Source organism: Carex rostrata, chromosome 23, assembly GCF_964058835.1.
Source record: "Carex rostrata chromosome 23, lpCarRost1.2, whole genome shotgun sequence".
In the NCBI taxonomy this organism is placed as follows: Eukaryota; Viridiplantae; Streptophyta; class Magnoliopsida; order Poales; family Cyperaceae; genus Carex; species Carex rostrata.
Genome location: NC_135940.1, coordinates 2,427,025 through 2,443,158, shown reverse-complemented (window position 1 = coordinate 2,443,158; position 16,134 = coordinate 2,427,025). Strand labels below are relative to the sequence as shown.

The following is a 16,134-nucleotide window of genomic DNA, read 5'->3' as shown; positions in this document are numbered from 1 at the left end:
GATGGTTATGAATGTCGTTGCAGACGATAATTTCGTATGGAAGCTTATATTTTTTTGAGCTTTAGTCAGATTGTTAAGAATGCCAAAACAATTACTTTTTGATGGATTGATAATGTTGGAAGAGTGAGTAGTAATATTTTTGTACTCTCTTACAAAAAATGCAAGCAATTGTAGCTAGTGTGCAATAACGATTTTTATATCCAAGCGACATTGTGAGTCGTCATTTTTACAGTGTATTAAATGCTATCAAGTAAGTGTCCTCCGAGATTATCATTCCACCTTTATATACACTTAGTTTATTACAAATGTAGTTCAAATGTATTTACTTTGCAACGGTTATTTTGCATATTGCAGTTTTGAATTTATATGTATAGTCATTTACAGTTATGAATTCTAACTACTTACGATCGGCTTTGTACAAGAGACTTATATTTTATAAAGATGCATGAGATTTTGGAAGAAGGGAAAATGCTTCGTTTTTTTTTTTTCCTGCTTTGTAAATAGCTTGCAACTGACATAAAAATTATAAATTATGTAAATTCTTACAAATGGGGCAACTTCTTTTTGTTAAGCAGATTTGGAAAATAATTTTGTGAATGATGTATTTATTTACCACCTTAGTTGTTAGACTTTTTTGTACAAAAATAAAAAAAAATTACATGTTTACTTTCGTTTACACGTGGTCTATCAGATTATAAAATCAACATTTGATTTTTGGATTAATAAAAAGCTAGTGTATCAGAACATTGCTCCATAATTAATATAAAAAAATAAATTAAAATAGGATACCAAAATTTTCATACCGTGGAATTTTCAATTCCTTTATTTATTGGAGTTATTTTGCTTGAAAACTAAGGACCCATAGGATTTTCATTAATTAATAAACACCTTACAATAGGTAAAAATCACCAAAGGAGACAAGATTAGTCACCAATAGGTAATTTTTTTTTAAATTTCTCTCCGTTCTCTCTCTTGTCCCTAATTTTTTTTTTAAAATTTCTCAGTTTTGTTATAATAAATCTTCTATGACGCACCAAAAGATTTATAGTACTTTTTTTTAGTCAACTGTGCTGCATCTGCTTTGAAACATTGCTATTCAAAGTTTGTTTATTAAATTAATTTTGTTTCACAAATTTTACCGAAATAGTTTAGGTAACTACTTTTTTTTTATATATTATTGAAATTGTTTTAATTTTGTACTCTGTTACATTATTTAAAATTTTGATAATAAGAAAATATTCTCAAATTTTAATTTTTTCTTAAAAAAAGTTGCATAAATTTTATTCGTCAACCATTTAAATTTATACATCGTCTTGTGTAATGCAATTTTTTATTTTGTTGTTTATGATATAAAATTATTGAGATAAAACTTTGTTCGAATTAATTTTTTTTAGTTCTTAGTCTGTGTATATTATGGGTTTTTAATTAAAAGTAAACTTTGGTTAAAAGTTTTATACATTTATTTTCCTAATGTTATAGTATCTTTATATAATGTTGTTCTTTTTTATTATTTCTTGTGAAATGTATATGTGTGTTATTTCTTGTCACAAGTACCATATTATACAAAAAAAGGTTCAATTAATCAATGTTATCAACTTAATGTAGCTGAGGTAATGATAATAAACATCTCTTATAACTGAAAAATTGTTTTGGATCCCTAAAAAAATATATATATAAAAATGACATCTCATTGATTTTTAGTTCTAACACATAGTATTACTATGTTTGATTGACACAAGATGAAAGAGAATGTAGGTGAACAATAGAAAATGAGGGAAAGGATCAGAAAAAAAGATTATAATATTTTTTATTTTCTTACTTGATTCTTCTAATTAATCTCCATTTACTTCAATTTGAAAAATAAATAAAAAGTTAAATGAGATTAATGAATAACCTCCCTTTACCTTTTATATTACAGAAAATCCAATCATAAAAAAAAAATTATTAATTTTTTTTTTACCGATCCAGCGGTCCCTACCGATATCTCAACGTCTCTAGAAGATCCAAATCCGAAACCCTAATCTCGAACTCGGATCTCGATCCGAAATGATTTTCCATTTCTGAGCAATTTGCTCCGATATTCTCCCGCTTAATTTCTCTCATCTCACCTTCAGGCTTCAAACACTAAACACTAAACCCAAAAATCTTTATCTTCCTCTCACAATCGACAATGGAGAACAACATCGAGAACCGAACAAACCTAACCAGAGAACCCTTTTCCGATTTATCCAACTCCGCCTCTTCATCTGTTCCCCTCCCAAATACCAAGCGCAAGCCTAAATTGAAATCCAAATCGAAGCAGCTGGAACCCGACGCTCACCAAATCGAAGCTCGAGCCCAATCTGAAACAGCCAATGTCGGTTTGATCCGCGAAATCGCTACTTGTTCTACAGCGGGGCCTTCAGATCTCGATTCAGGCGAGTTGTTCGCGTTTTTTGTTCTTTTGCTCTTTCGCATTTAAGCCATTTAAACTCGCGAAATTGCCAACTGTGTTGATCGGTTGATCCGTGTATACTCTGGTACAGCACGAAGCTCAGTGGGTGAAATTTTTTGTTTTGTGCTTCGGTGGAACTATGATGTTTAAGCCTTAATTTGTGTTTACAGCTTCAATTAGACACAATACAAGTCAATTAGTACCATAAAGAAGGGGAGAAAAGAGGGAAGCTGGTAGTAAACCCTGGCAGTGTTGTTTTGTTTTTGTAGGGTTTGGGGTGGGGGGGTGTCGCCAATAATGTCAATGATGAAAACCAAAAGTAGTTGTGGTTTTGTTAAAAACAGGTATAAAAATTGGGTTGTCATATTCAATGGTTAAAAAATGTAAGTTTCTGAAATATGCTTGACCTATAATTTCTTTGGTCAGCTACTATTATAGATATAAAGTTTATGTATTTGCCATCTACAGTATGTAGTAAAAATTAAAGGATTAGCGATACAATGTCACAGTACAAAACAACATTGCTCTCTCTCTCTCTCTCTCTCTCACTACATCTAACTCTGGATTGCCTTTTCTTGTACGCCTTTCTCATCTGGTCCCACTAAAGTGGCTCCTGATACCTTAGATAGGAGACGATTACACAGAGAGAATGGAGAGAAAATATAACTGGATAGGTTTGGAATTGTGGGGCTTGGTCATCAAGGTCATTTCGTGAATATAGGCTAATGATAATGGGTATAATCGGATGATTTTTCTTAAAGTCTGACAACAAAATGCTATATGGAATTTCATGGGTTAAATTTGTCTTTTGGTATATTTTGGAGGTCGAATGTTAAATTTGCCTATTTTGAGTTTCCTTTTGAAATGCATAGAAATAATTCGCTGTTGCCAAGTATACATTGGATGATGTGTTGTTTAGAAGTGATTACTGCTATTGAACTTAACTTAGACATGCCCTTTTTTTTGTTGCAGTTAGTGGTGATTGTAATTTTTTACATGTGTCTGAGCCTACTACTGTTTATAAAAGGAGAAACACTGATACAAGAGAACATACTGCTGATGCTACTTCATCTGCTTCATTGAGTTGCCCCCCTGATAGACGAAAAATTAAGAAAAATAAGTATGTATGGGTAATAGCGGCCGTAGTTTCAGCGAGGATTTATTTTTTTACCACACATGCAACACTTATTTGGAACAAGAAAATGTGCAGATTTAGATGGGATACAGAAATTTATATATATTTGTGGAGAGAAACTATAAATTCTCTCTTGATTTCTTACAAAGTTCTGCTACTGATCACTACCAGAATCTCAAGTTGGAACAAAAGCTGGATAAAGTATATATTGCCTTAATTAATTTGTTCTTTGTTACAACAAACATTACTTTTCTATTTTTTTTTCTTAATTATTGGTTTTGTTTCTTATAGCAGAGAAAAGAAGTCAAGAAAGGGCAAAAATGATAGTGTCACTGGACGGGTATATTCTTCAGCACCATGCAAAAGACGTAAAAAGGTACTTGTTTATCCATTATCATGATTAATTTGTTTTATTGAACACTATTGAGATATACTGGTGTGCACTACTTTGACATGTTAAAGTTATGCTACAGTCTGTGTGAACAAAGTTTAATGAGGTTAGATGAGAAACTCTTACCATTGCACAAGAAGGGTATATAGTACACCAAGCAAACTTCTCCATAACATGGAACATGGCAACTAGATGTACAAAAGAACAATGCCTTAATTGAGATGATTAATTTTATCATCTGCTCCTTTTTCATTGTGGTGCAGCTAGAGGATTTTACATTACCTGAAGATTTTGTGAGGGAACAAAGAGATTATTTTGCGAAAATAGATGAAGAGGAGCTTATAGTAGAAGAAGCTGATAGTGAATGATTCAATGATTTAGAGATGCCTAAAGAGAATATCAAACAAATGCGCGGAGAGGTAGCTAGTAGCATCTTGACACTAGTTGAATATTTTGTACAATTTTAGCATTCACTAATCCATGTACAGCGTAGGAAACGAGGAAGAACTGGTCTCTTTCTCTGTAGAATTTGTTTTGGGACTCCTTAGTAGTAGTGTTTCACTTCAGTTAATCTCAAATTATGTGTAAATAAAAACTCTTGGTTAGTGTTGATTTCTCTTATGATTTCCGGTTTGAACAGAAGAGAGAGGTTAGACATGCCTTTTCTATTACTGTTTTCTTTGGAGCTTTTTTACAAGTCAATGCATTTCATTTCCATCCCTACAAAAAGTGGGGTCGAATTGGAAGCTGCCAGTAAACAACAAAGTATGAGCTGAAGGATGTTCATCTGAATTTTTCATCTTATTGCTTTTCTATTGTATGTTCCAACTGCTAGGTGCGCTCTTCTAGTAAAGTTAGGCCTTTTCGGAAGCATGTGTGCATAATTCAAACTAGGTGGAAATGTAATTGACAACGAAAGACTTCCACTGTTCCACATCATGCTTTCTTTAAGTATTGAAAATTGTGAAATTGGTTGTATTGAATAAGTTTCTACAAGTGCTAGGACTCCTAGATGCTCCGAGGTTGAGAGGTCTTAGCGAAACTTTTTAGAAAAAAAAAAAAACAAAATTAATAAGAAAAGAAAAAGTTTGTTAGAGCATCGACATCTCTGAAACTCAACTAAGTTTCTAAATAACTGTTAATAACTTTCTAAAAATTAAAATCTTTAAAATTTTTAACTTTCACATCCTTAAAATTAATTTTAGAATTTCTATTAAGTTATGTCAGTAACAAAAGAAAAGAGAAATAATTTGAGCCAATCATTTAATTAGCATGGAGTTTATAAACAGTTTTCTAATAAGAAACTTTACTATATAGTTTCTAAATAAAAAAAATTTCTCACATCCCTGAAATTGAATTATAAACTGTCACGTCAGCTTATAAACTCTAAATAATTTTAGGGATATAGACGCTCTTACAAGTGAATAAACGGTTTTGTTGATTAATAAAACATATTTATATGTTTATTGTTGGTAGTAAGTGCAAATATGGATAACCATTATGTATACTCATTTGTTTAGTTCATTTATTTTATTTCTTTTGGATTCCTATTACCTATATTTTGTCAAAATTATACTTATCATGAAAGCATTTTGTTCTCAATTTTTTTTATTTAAATAAACAAAAGTTAGTGGTACCCAATGAAAGAAGTTTCTGAAGCCTTAGTATTTGTCAAACTTGGGTAATGCCAACAAGTTGCCTTTTGTCTTTTGCTTAATTAATAATTAGCACAAGATTTCAAGTCAAATATTAGTTTGAACAGTTTGGCGCGCGTCACATTCTTGCATTACTGGAATGCAATAATATCATACATTTATTAATACATAGTGTTGACGACAGTGACTGGCATCATCCGTAACAATTGACTTGTCATGCATTTTGTTACACGTTGTGAAAATTGTGCGCTCTTCAGGTTGTACATTATATAGGGATTTATTGGTGATGTGTTTGTTCTTAGTGGATAATGGTAACAAAGCCATTTATCATTAGCAAACTTCTTGGTGCAAAATCACTGGATGATGTGCATATAACTTAATTTTATATTCATATATTCCAATCATTTTATGATAAAGCCAGAAAAAAAAATGATATAATCATACAAGCTTGCATGTTACCAACAGGCTAGTTATCAGTCATTATTTGCTTTATCCAATTGAATTCATAATGAAAAGAACATTTTATAATCATATCTATTTTAAGAGTCAAAATTTGGGCAGTCTTGCTTTCAAGTTTCAAATTATTAGGATAAAAAAAATCCCCAACTCCTGTAAGAGGAAAAAGAACTAACTTGCTACAAACCTAGCTTTGTCTCATCCAGTGAATTTAGGGTTTGAAAACTACCACAAAAGTTTCATTTGATTATTATGAATACTGCTAATAATCACACGGGAAATATCACCTCAACTTAGGAAATAAAGAGTTTGGCTAGTATAACATCAGTGTCATTTCAGCCTATATAACATTAATTTTAAAACCTATCAAATCGACTTCGAACGACTAATTCAAACCGTTCAAACCGATTTACATTATAAGTGATGCGTTTACATACAATTTTTTTTTTATATTTTCGAGTTATTTTAGTACCAAATCAAGCGGTAAAAATATTGAAAAATTAATGTATTAAAATTAACTTAAAAACTCACACATTTGACCACTTGACTTAATACTAAATAAATTCAAAAAGTTATAAATTTTGCATGTAAACGCATAACTAATGAAGTTGATCGGTTTGAACGGTTTGGATTCACCGTCTGAAGTCGATTTGATAGGTTTTAGAGTTGGTGTTATATAGGTTGAAATGACACTGATGTTATACTAGCCAAACTCGGAAATAAATATGTTGTTATTCCTTTGAGATAACAGGACCATGTTATTTCTTATCCAGCCGTTCAACTTCATTGAGATTTGTGTATAATAAAGTATCTTTCTTGAGATCCTCACACAAAAAAATTTGAATGAGAAGAATAATAGAATCTTGATATCCCAAAGAATAACAACAGATTTATTTCCCCTCAGCTCACCAATAGTGCATTCTATATAATATTATGGGTCAACTATATGTACAAATTATCCTGCTAAAGTGCGAAATTTACAGAAACTTATAGAAATTTATTCTACTTTTTAAAATATATTGTGATTTGCTTGCTTCTTTAAAACAAAATCAGCTAAAGAATGTTCAACTAATCTTGTTTTAGTTTATTTCGATCTAATCAGTAATCTACGAAGACAAAACACTTTATGATCAAATATCTAACCGAGCACTACTAAAAGAAATCATAGGAAATTTGGCATTTAAAAGAAGGTTAAAATTTTGAAAAGTTGGCAATGCTCTATTTCTTAATTAATAAAAAGGTACGCTTAACTTTGTTGACTTCCAAGATTCTATAAATTCCTTATGTTCACATGCGCTAAGAAAAAATAAAATTCAATATAAGCTTTTAAGTCTCCACATTCAACCACCCATTTTTGGAATTAAATATCCCCTGTTTTGTATATCAAAGGTGCATTAGTTGATTGATCCAAACATGATAGTGGATCTAATCTTTTTGACAATTTCATATGGTGCATTGTTAATCAGTATTTCTTATATATCAATGCTTCTGTCAAGTGTCACATTTAAGCAAATAACGAGAAAGAAATGCAAGACACCTTCTACATGGCATCTGATATTCCTAAGTAACAATCTTATAAAATTAAGTACAATATCGAAGTGTGCTTAGAGCATAACAAAAAGTACCAACTTTTTTTCTTCCTCTTTTTCCCTCTATTTTTGTACTTGCATTATAGCTATATATCAGAGCACACATTAAGGCATAGTTGCATTTGCATAAGCAATATCAAACAAATAATGGTTAATTGATACAGAACTTATGCAAAGAAAATGACCATCTCTATATATAGTTTTAAGGAGAATGCGAGAGCCTTTGAGTACTGGTACTCTGCTTGCATGATTTGAGATACATTCCAAAAAGAAAATGACCATCTTAATAGTTTTAAGGAAAATACAAGTTCCTTTAGTACTGGTTTTCTGTTTATTGGTGATCGGCACCAATTGGCTCACATTCAAATTTGCTTTCTAAAATTTTTCTGATACTTTATCGTATTTGAGAACAAAAGCCAATATTAATTGTTTGTATTTGTAATTAGTCAATAAATTAACCGCCAAGAAGCAAGCAAACACACTACACAGCCGAATCCAATGAAGTACACTTTGAAAACACACAGTATTGTTTACTAGTTTTTTTTTTATAAACTGAGAGTAGGTGAACAAGTGCAATGCCTCAAGGATTAGATATGAGATAACTATTTCATCCTTATGCAACATCTACCCCCTTCCCTTTACACATGCACTCAATTTTCTTGGTGCTTTCCGACATCGAATTAAAATGTTGACCCTTGTCTAAGCACTTGTTAGTTTACAATTATCCAAAAGTTCATATCATGCATGCATACCGACCATCTTTTCTACTTATAAATACCACCAGAAGCTCAGAAGCAACAACAACTCAAGTCACACTTCCGTTCTAGTTCTTTTACTTGTTTTCCCAATCAGAAATGGCTTTTCTCAGAGCACACTCTTACTCCTTTCTTCTTCTCTTCTTCTTTGCATTTGCAATTGCATCAGCACAGTTATCTCCTAGTTTCTATGACAAGGCTTGCCCCGGTGCATTTCGCGCCATTAGGTCAGCTGTTTATGCTGCCGTGCTTAAAGAGCACCGCATGGGCGCATCACTGCTTCGCCTTCATTTTCATGACTGCTTTGTTAATGTAAGGATCTATCATATTATTGAAAGAGCACATATGGGTGCGTCACATAAACGCAGTTAGTGTACCAGGAAAAAACAAGTCTTGACTACTTGACTAGTCAAATAATAATGCAACATAAGCCTATAGTACGGTGTTATATTTCATCACAAAAATGTGCCAATATATTGCTTGCGAAGAAAAAAAAAAAACACTAAAACAGGTGTACAATTTCTGTGCAATAACTCGAAAAAATCATTACAGGGCTGTGATGGGTCGGTGCTACTTGACGACACTCCAACATTAACTGGAGAAAAGACTGCAGCTCCAAACAACAACTCGATACGTGGTTTTGAAGTGATTGATACGATCAAATCAAGTCTAGAAGCCATCTGCCCCCAAGTCGTGTCGTGTGCAGATATACTTGCCATAGTCGCTCGTGACTCGGTTGTAGCGGTATGATTAATTTACTATGCTTATCTTGCATATAGAATATAGTTAACTATTTACAAATATTGTTTCTGATTTGTTTGGAGAAAAGAGGAATTTATATTTGTACAATTTTATAATCCGACATATTAGCCATGATAGTCACGTATTTTGAATTTTCTGTCCTTTTGAGAATAGAAGTTGCGGAATCATATAAAAGCAAATTGGTTTATATATTTATTTTGGTTGAGTTACAGTTGGGAGGTCCCACATGGACAGTTCAATTGGGTCGGAGAGACGCTACAACTGCAAGCTTTAGTGATGCAAACAGCAACATCCCGAAACCGACATCTGATCTGAGCACTCTTATCTCTGATTTTTCCAACAAAGGTTTAACTACAACCGACCTAGTAGCTCTGTCAGGTATTACATTCCTTTACAAAATGGTTGGGTTCTCCATTAATTGATAGTTCAAAGAAAGGCAATTTTTTCCACATCACGAGTCTGGATTCAAGAAATATGTCCAACAATATTACAAATATATGTATAGAAGAAGCAAACTGTATGTACATTGAGACATTCAATATAGCAATTGCCATGTATATTCACAGAGTTCCTCTTTTAGGAGCACATACTATCGGTCAAGCCCGGTGCACCACATTCAGGACCCGTATCTACAATGAAACAGACATCAACACCTCACTAGCCACATCACTCCAATCGAACTGCCCCAGCACTGGCGGGGATGACAAACTCTCGTCACTTGACGCTTCTACCCCTTTCACATTTGACAGTTGCTACTTCAAAAATTTGGTGAGTAAAAAAGGTTTGTTGCACTCTGACCAACAACTCTATAGTGGTGGCTCAACCGACTCGCAGGTCTCAGGTTATTCTTCAAATTCAGCCCAATTTTTTGCCGATTTCAAGGCGGCAATGATCAACATGGGGAGCATCAGCCCACTGACTGGTACTGATGGGGAAATAAGAAAAAATTGTAGGAAGACAAACTAGGACATTTTTATTTTTTTTCTTCTTAAAAAATATGATGTTTGGTGTGTAATGGTGTGATTAAGGAGAAGGGAGAAGTTCTCTTCTCTAGTTTAAGTACTTACATGTATGTGGTTTTACATGTAGTTTTCTTGTATCGGTATGTAATTGATGTTTGAAGAAAATAATAAATTAATGAGGTACTGAAATAGCTAAGATAGTATTTGTCTACAATCCAAGCGTTGATTATGTGGTTCAATCTATAAATGAGTACCTTTTCTTAATGGAAATGTGCATTTCTGTTGGCATAATTACTGTCAATTGAGAGATGGAGAAGATAGAAGTTTCTGGTAAAATAGTAAATTTGTGGTTACTCGATGGGCATTATGCGATTTAATAATTTGCTTTTCAAAATGCCCAAATCGTCCTTCAATGTATTTCTTTAACCTCTTTCGGTTATTTGGATATGAGAAATGGTTGATATCTAACTCTATCAGTCTGAATCGAAACCTAATTTTTGGTGTCTCTTTCATTTTGCTATTTTAAGTTGTTCAAAGTGAAACTTTCAATTGAATTTAATCAGAAGAAATCTATGTTAATTTATACCAGTCAGAAGTAACTGTTTTTTTTTTCCTACCACCCTCAAAAATCAGAATTAAATGAATACCACCCGAATAATCAAATTTAAGATTCCGCCACGTTCACAACCTGGATCTGCGGACAGATCTCCAACCCATTCATATATTGAGCCTGTGGACCGACCCGTTAGCATTCTAGATCTGCGCACGCATCCGTACGCGTACTAGGTCGGTGCACCGACCCGTTCGCACCCCTGATCTGCGTGCGTGTTACGTCCGGTGGCTTCAATTGGATGGAGAGAGTTAATTCTTCCTAGTCAAAGGAAGGATGTTGATGAACGGTTGAGATTTGGTGCGAGTAGTGAAGATATTATAACCAAACCCAAAGTCAGCTGCGGAATAAAGTTTAAGTAATGCACAAACGATTCTACAATCCATGCGTTGAAAATATTATTTATTTCATGTAGCGAGTCGTATATCTTTACAGATGACCCGTTATAATAAGTTTTAGGTAATTTTGGTCGAGCTTTAATCTGAAATATTTGAAACGGCTAGTTTGGGGATTGGAAAAGGTCGTGGTTTGCAGTACTAGTGGGCCAGAGGCAACTTTTTGGACTACCAAGCTAGAATCGTTTGATTTCCTTGGAAGTATAATCTAGGCAGTTGGTTTAACGAGACTTGACTTGTTCTAGCTTCGGCCTTTTACTTTATTGATGTTTTAGCTTACTTTCCTACAGTGGATACGAGCTTTGAGGGGTGCGAACGGGTCGGTGCACAGCCTATTTATCTGTTTCTAACACGCACGCAGATCAGGGGTGCGAACGGGTCTGCCTGCAGGTTCAATACGCGAACGGGTTAGAGATCCGTCTGCAGATTCAGGGTGCGAACGTAACGGAATTTTAAATTTGATTATTCGGGTGGTACTCATTTAATTCTGATTTTTGAGAGTGGTAAGAAAAAAAAAACAGAAGTAAATACAACATTAAAATAAATTGCATCAAGGACCAACAGAATACAAAACTAAATTAACTCCACATCATGCTGAATGAAGCCCAATTTTAAGTCTTTACACAAAAGTAAGCCACAAACAAAGACATTCTAGAATTGCTTTTGACAGCATATGCTTCTGAATTATTAAAGTTTCTCCAAGTATCAACACAAAATTAAAGTCATGTCAACATCTAACATGATTTGCTAAATATATTTAACTTCAACAGAATAATCAATACTGGCAAAGCAGGAAAATGACTTCATATAGCTTTAGCTTGCCTCTTGAATTCCTTTATGTTAAACTGTTAAAAGTGAACCTTTTATCGAGGTAAATCAGCTGAAATATAACTCAGTTGATTAATAATTGTCTAAAAGGACTACATATCACCAAGAACCAACATAACAATAAGCAAAAATGAACACATTTCACATCAACCTGCATGCATGCCCAAATTGAGTCCAACTTTGCAAAAGAGCGAGCCACAAACAAAAGCATATGAAGTATTGCTTCTGACGATTAAAACCATGTCAAAACAAAGCTCAGCTGGGATATTTAGCTCCAACAAAAATAACCAATACATGCAAAAGCAATGAAAATGTCTTCATTCAGCATGACTATGCAAGTCCTACTTACGAGCTTGCCTCTTAGAGGTACATTTCTTACTCAGAAACTTCATGAATTCTTTATGATCTTCCTCCAAATGAAGATTTCTAAAATAAGCATAGCGGTAATTACCATCAGCATTACGTGGCAGCTTTGATCCCCAATCTTTCCTTTTCCTATTCTGAAATAAATTAGGAGACTCATCGATCAATACATTAATTAGGAAAGGTGAAATGAAATTAAGTACCTGGGCTGTTGAGAATTTGGGGTATAGAGAAGACAGAAAGTTATATATGGGTTTCATTACCTATTTTGTTTCCTATTCTAGGTGCAATCATGCCACATCAACAACTCAATTAACACAGTTGCAGCCCCAGTAGTTAATGACTGACAAAGGAAATTGATCCCACCTTAAAAGTTCAAGGGTCACTTCAACAAATAAAAGGAAGATCAGAGGTCGATTCAACCTAATGCAGAAATTCAGGGTTTATTCTGATGTACAACCGAACCAATGGAAGTTTTAGCCGAAATTAAATAAATAGTATTGAATAAAATCAGGTATTGTCATCCTCCCAATTATATCCTGGTTGCTCTTCAAAAGATATATAAATAAGAGTTTAATCCCAACCATAGCCCTATTGAGAACAGTAAGTAGAAACACAAAAAAATAACTTATAAAGAAATGTGTTGATTCTGCATAACATCAAAATATGGGCTCATCACAATCTAGATAGATCATTTGAGCATAGTTAAGGTTAGACCATGCAACAAAACAATTATTTTCATCACAGCACATATAATGACATTCTAAATGTATAGGTTACAAAAAAAAAAAAAAAAAAGAGAAAAGAAAAGAAAGAAGGTTATGCACTTCATGAACAAGTTTCAGTGATTTCAGAACAGGACAATTATGAAGCATCATGATGAAAGCTGCCAAATTGTGCTCATGAAAGCAAAGGGTCACATCCAAGTGCTTCAAATTAGAAAATTTTGGCACATCTTTTTCTGATTCCAGCAAGATAGGAATTGCGTACTTCACATCCTGTAAAAATCATGCGCATGTCAATAATATCGAAGTAAAGCATCAATCTACAATTGTACCTTATGTTACCAAGTAAGCCTATAAATCAGTATCAGATTCATATCTAACATATCATAACACCACCTTTAAGTTTGAACAAAGGCGGTCAACTGATAGGTTCAGACATACATATCAACAATTAAGAAGCGCAGAAAGTAAACATAACTGACATGTGAAAAAAATAATAATCAAGAAGGGTATAGTTTATTACCGGGCTCTCCTTTATATGCAGGTTTAGCTCTTCCACGTGTGATATCCAATTCAAAAGACCAGCAACAGCACTGACATCTCTCTCATGAATATCATGAAGTTTAATCACAGCTTTTCTTAGCAACGGAACCTCTCCATGGATGTGAGACAGACTTTGAAGGCCGTGCTGAGTTTCCAAATGAAGTGACTCCAATGAAGGAAAAGATAACACTGCATCAAGTTTTCGATAACTGAGGGTAATAATCAGTTTGAGTTTTTTTATTGTCTTGGAGGAAAGGTTAAGCCCAGACATGCCACTTATATCAAGATGTAAATCTTCTAAGGAAGACAATTGGGAGAGAAGTGGGTTGAGTTTGGTTGTGTCAGCCCCAAAAAATCCAAGGGAAAGGCTTCTCAGGCAGTTTAATGTGATTCCAGAAGTAAAATTAAATTCTTGAAAATTTCCAAAAACAAATAAGCGATCAAGCGAGAGGAACGTGAGAGATTTAATGGTGAAGATAATGGGGAGAATAGGTAAGTAATTTGAAAAATTGAAATCGATTGTGAGGTGGCGCAAGTCGAGTGAACGGGCCTTGGCAAGCAAGGAAAGGAGAAATGAGGCATTTTGGACACAGGGGGAAACATCCAGGTGCAAGCTGAGGAGGGGGTGGGAGGGGTTGCGGCTGAGGAGCGCACGATTGGCCATGGCAATGAAGTTGTCAGTTTGCGGCTGAGGAAGGGCTCGGCTGATGAGCGCAAGGGAAGGAGAAGCCTCCCAGAGGTAGCGGAAGCGGTGGCAGAGGGCAGAGGTACGAGCAGCAATGTGAGTGGGGAGGAACGAGAGGATTGTGGAAAGTAACGCGTCGGGAAGATCAGAGAGACGGTCGATTTGAGGGTTCGCCATTGCAGTAGCTGCTCTTTCCGCTGCGCTTTCCCGCTCCCTTTGGGTTTGGAAAGGGTTCTGAAGAGATGATGGAGGTATGTATTGAATTCACATCCTCTCCAATACCTGATAAGGAAATCTTTTACAATTACTAGATCTGAACCGTAATTTTTAACTTGGCACGAATCTCAAAGCCCAAAAATACAGCCCCCTACAGTGACCCGAATCCCAAGCTGATTGAGATTTAATCTCAAACCGTAAAGTAAGTGATCCTCTGCAATATCTGTGCAATACCTGAGAGGATACGGATTCGTATGATTGGGGTTGATTGAGGGAAGGAGACGAGAGTCCAGTCGAGGTTTCCACTTTCCAGTTCGCCTGATGAAATATATGATAGAAAATTGGGCCAAGAGCCCAAGAAGAGCCTAGTATGAGCCCACTGGGAACTTCACAAATTGATGTCTCGGATTTTTTTTTTTTTTTTCATACAGAAAAATATGTGGACTGGATTAAATCAATGTTATTAAAAGATAGGTGTATATTATTCTTTTAGGAATTTACGTGTTCTCTGATAGTTTTTATCAAATAATACTTAAAACTTGTATAAGTTATTATTAGAGCAATGTTGTAAGAATACATATTTTAATGCAAACATAGTTGTAATATAACATTTTCAACAAATTGCATGCATAATAAAAAATTTCGTTTAATTCTGGAGTTGTTTCGAACTAAACTAGTAAAATTACCTCAAATAATTACTAGAGAAACTTATTAATTAAATTAAATTCTCTTGCAATGCAATTCAGGAAAAAAAAACGTACATATTAATTGTTTTCAATTAGTTTTGGACATATTTCAAGAATTTAAATCACCAAAACTAGTTGTTATACTCCAACTAATATGTAAAACTTATAGAAATTATTATTAGAGCAATTTCGAGAGGATATCTTTACGCAAAAAATAGGTGTAAATATGTAGTACAACATTAACTATAAATTGCATACAAAATAAATGTTTTGGTTAATTCTGGAGACATTGAAGCAATTAAACCATCAAAATTACAAGTTATGCCTCAAAATATATAAAATTCTTGTACAAAGAATTCTTAAAGCAACTTAAAATAATATCTTAAATAATATCTAAAATATGCACAAATAATTCTTAAAGCAGCTTGAAAAAATATCAAGTTTTACACAAGCAAAATTTATAGTAATGCAATTTATAGAATGCATACAATTTTGATTAGTTCTGGTCTCATTCAAAAAGATTAATTCATCAAAACTGGCTGTTATGCTTCAAATAATATGTAAAGTTTATACAAATTATTATTTGAGCAATTTCAAAATAACATTTTCTATGCAAAACAAAAGTTATATTAAATACATTTACAAGAAATTGTGCACACATAATTGATGTTTTCTTATTAATTATGAATAAAATCACTAAAATTTAAAGTTATATATGCTACAAATAATATATAATATAACAAAAAAATGCATGTTTAGGAGGACATAAGACAAGGTAGTTGTTGAATAGACTGTTACTATTAATTACCTATGATTTATTAATGTTGTAAGCTAATAATTTGAGATATACTGTAGTTCCCACAGGAAAAAAAACAAACAATTTACAAGTAAAAAAATTTACTAAACGATTAAACTCGAGAAAAGATTGAGATGGGAAGAATAAA

General features: G+C 33.6%; 3 protein-coding genes across 6 annotated transcripts; 2 read left to right on the top strand and 1 right to left on the bottom strand.

The window, feature by feature from the left end:
* Window positions 1-1,977: 1,977 nt before the first annotated feature.
* LOC144574587 (uncharacterized) lies at window positions 1,978-4,584 on the top strand. 3 transcript variants are annotated; one of them, XM_078324581.1, is made up of 4 exons: window positions 1,978-2,417; window positions 3,407-3,554; window positions 3,864-3,945; window positions 4,224-4,584. In XM_078324581.1, the coding sequence occupies exons 1-4, from the start codon at window positions 2,171-2,173 to the stop codon at window positions 4,326-4,328; spliced, it is 582 nt and encodes a 193-aa protein (XP_078180707.1). In that variant the 5' UTR covers window positions 1,978-2,170; the 3' UTR covers window positions 4,329-4,584. The 3 variants fall into 3 exon arrangements, 2 of the variants coding, with proteins under 2 accessions (XP_078180707.1, XP_078180706.1); XM_078324580.1 differs by having other exon boundaries at window positions 3,861-3,945; XR_013518262.1 differs by having other exon boundaries at window positions 1,978-2,421; window positions 3,411-3,945.
* Window positions 4,585-8,441: 3,857 nt separating this feature from the next.
* LOC144574586 (cationic peroxidase 1-like) lies at window positions 8,442-10,161 on the top strand. Its single transcript, XM_078324579.1, has 4 exons — window positions 8,442-8,727; window positions 8,968-9,159; window positions 9,390-9,555; window positions 9,758-10,161. The coding sequence occupies exons 1-4, from the start codon at window positions 8,515-8,517 to the stop codon at window positions 10,141-10,143; spliced, it is 957 nt and encodes a 318-aa protein (XP_078180705.1). The 5' UTR covers window positions 8,442-8,514; the 3' UTR covers window positions 10,144-10,161.
* Window positions 10,162-11,767: 1,606 nt separating this feature from the next.
* On the bottom strand, window positions 11,768-14,507 carry LOC144574584 (F-box/FBD/LRR-repeat protein At5g22700-like). Of its 2 annotated transcripts, none has more exons than XM_078324574.1 (3): window positions 13,584-14,507; window positions 13,163-13,333; window positions 11,768-12,472 (listed from the first exon to the last, which is right to left on the bottom strand). In XM_078324574.1, the coding sequence occupies exons 1-3, from the start codon at window positions 14,463-14,465 to the stop codon at window positions 12,314-12,316; spliced, it is 1,212 nt and encodes a 403-aa protein (XP_078180700.1). In that variant the 5' UTR covers window positions 14,466-14,507; the 3' UTR covers window positions 11,768-12,313. The 2 variants fall into 2 exon arrangements, with proteins under 2 accessions (XP_078180700.1, XP_078180701.1); XM_078324575.1 differs by having other exon boundaries at window positions 13,163-13,324.
* Between the last annotated feature and the right edge of the window lie 1,627 nt (window positions 14,508-16,134).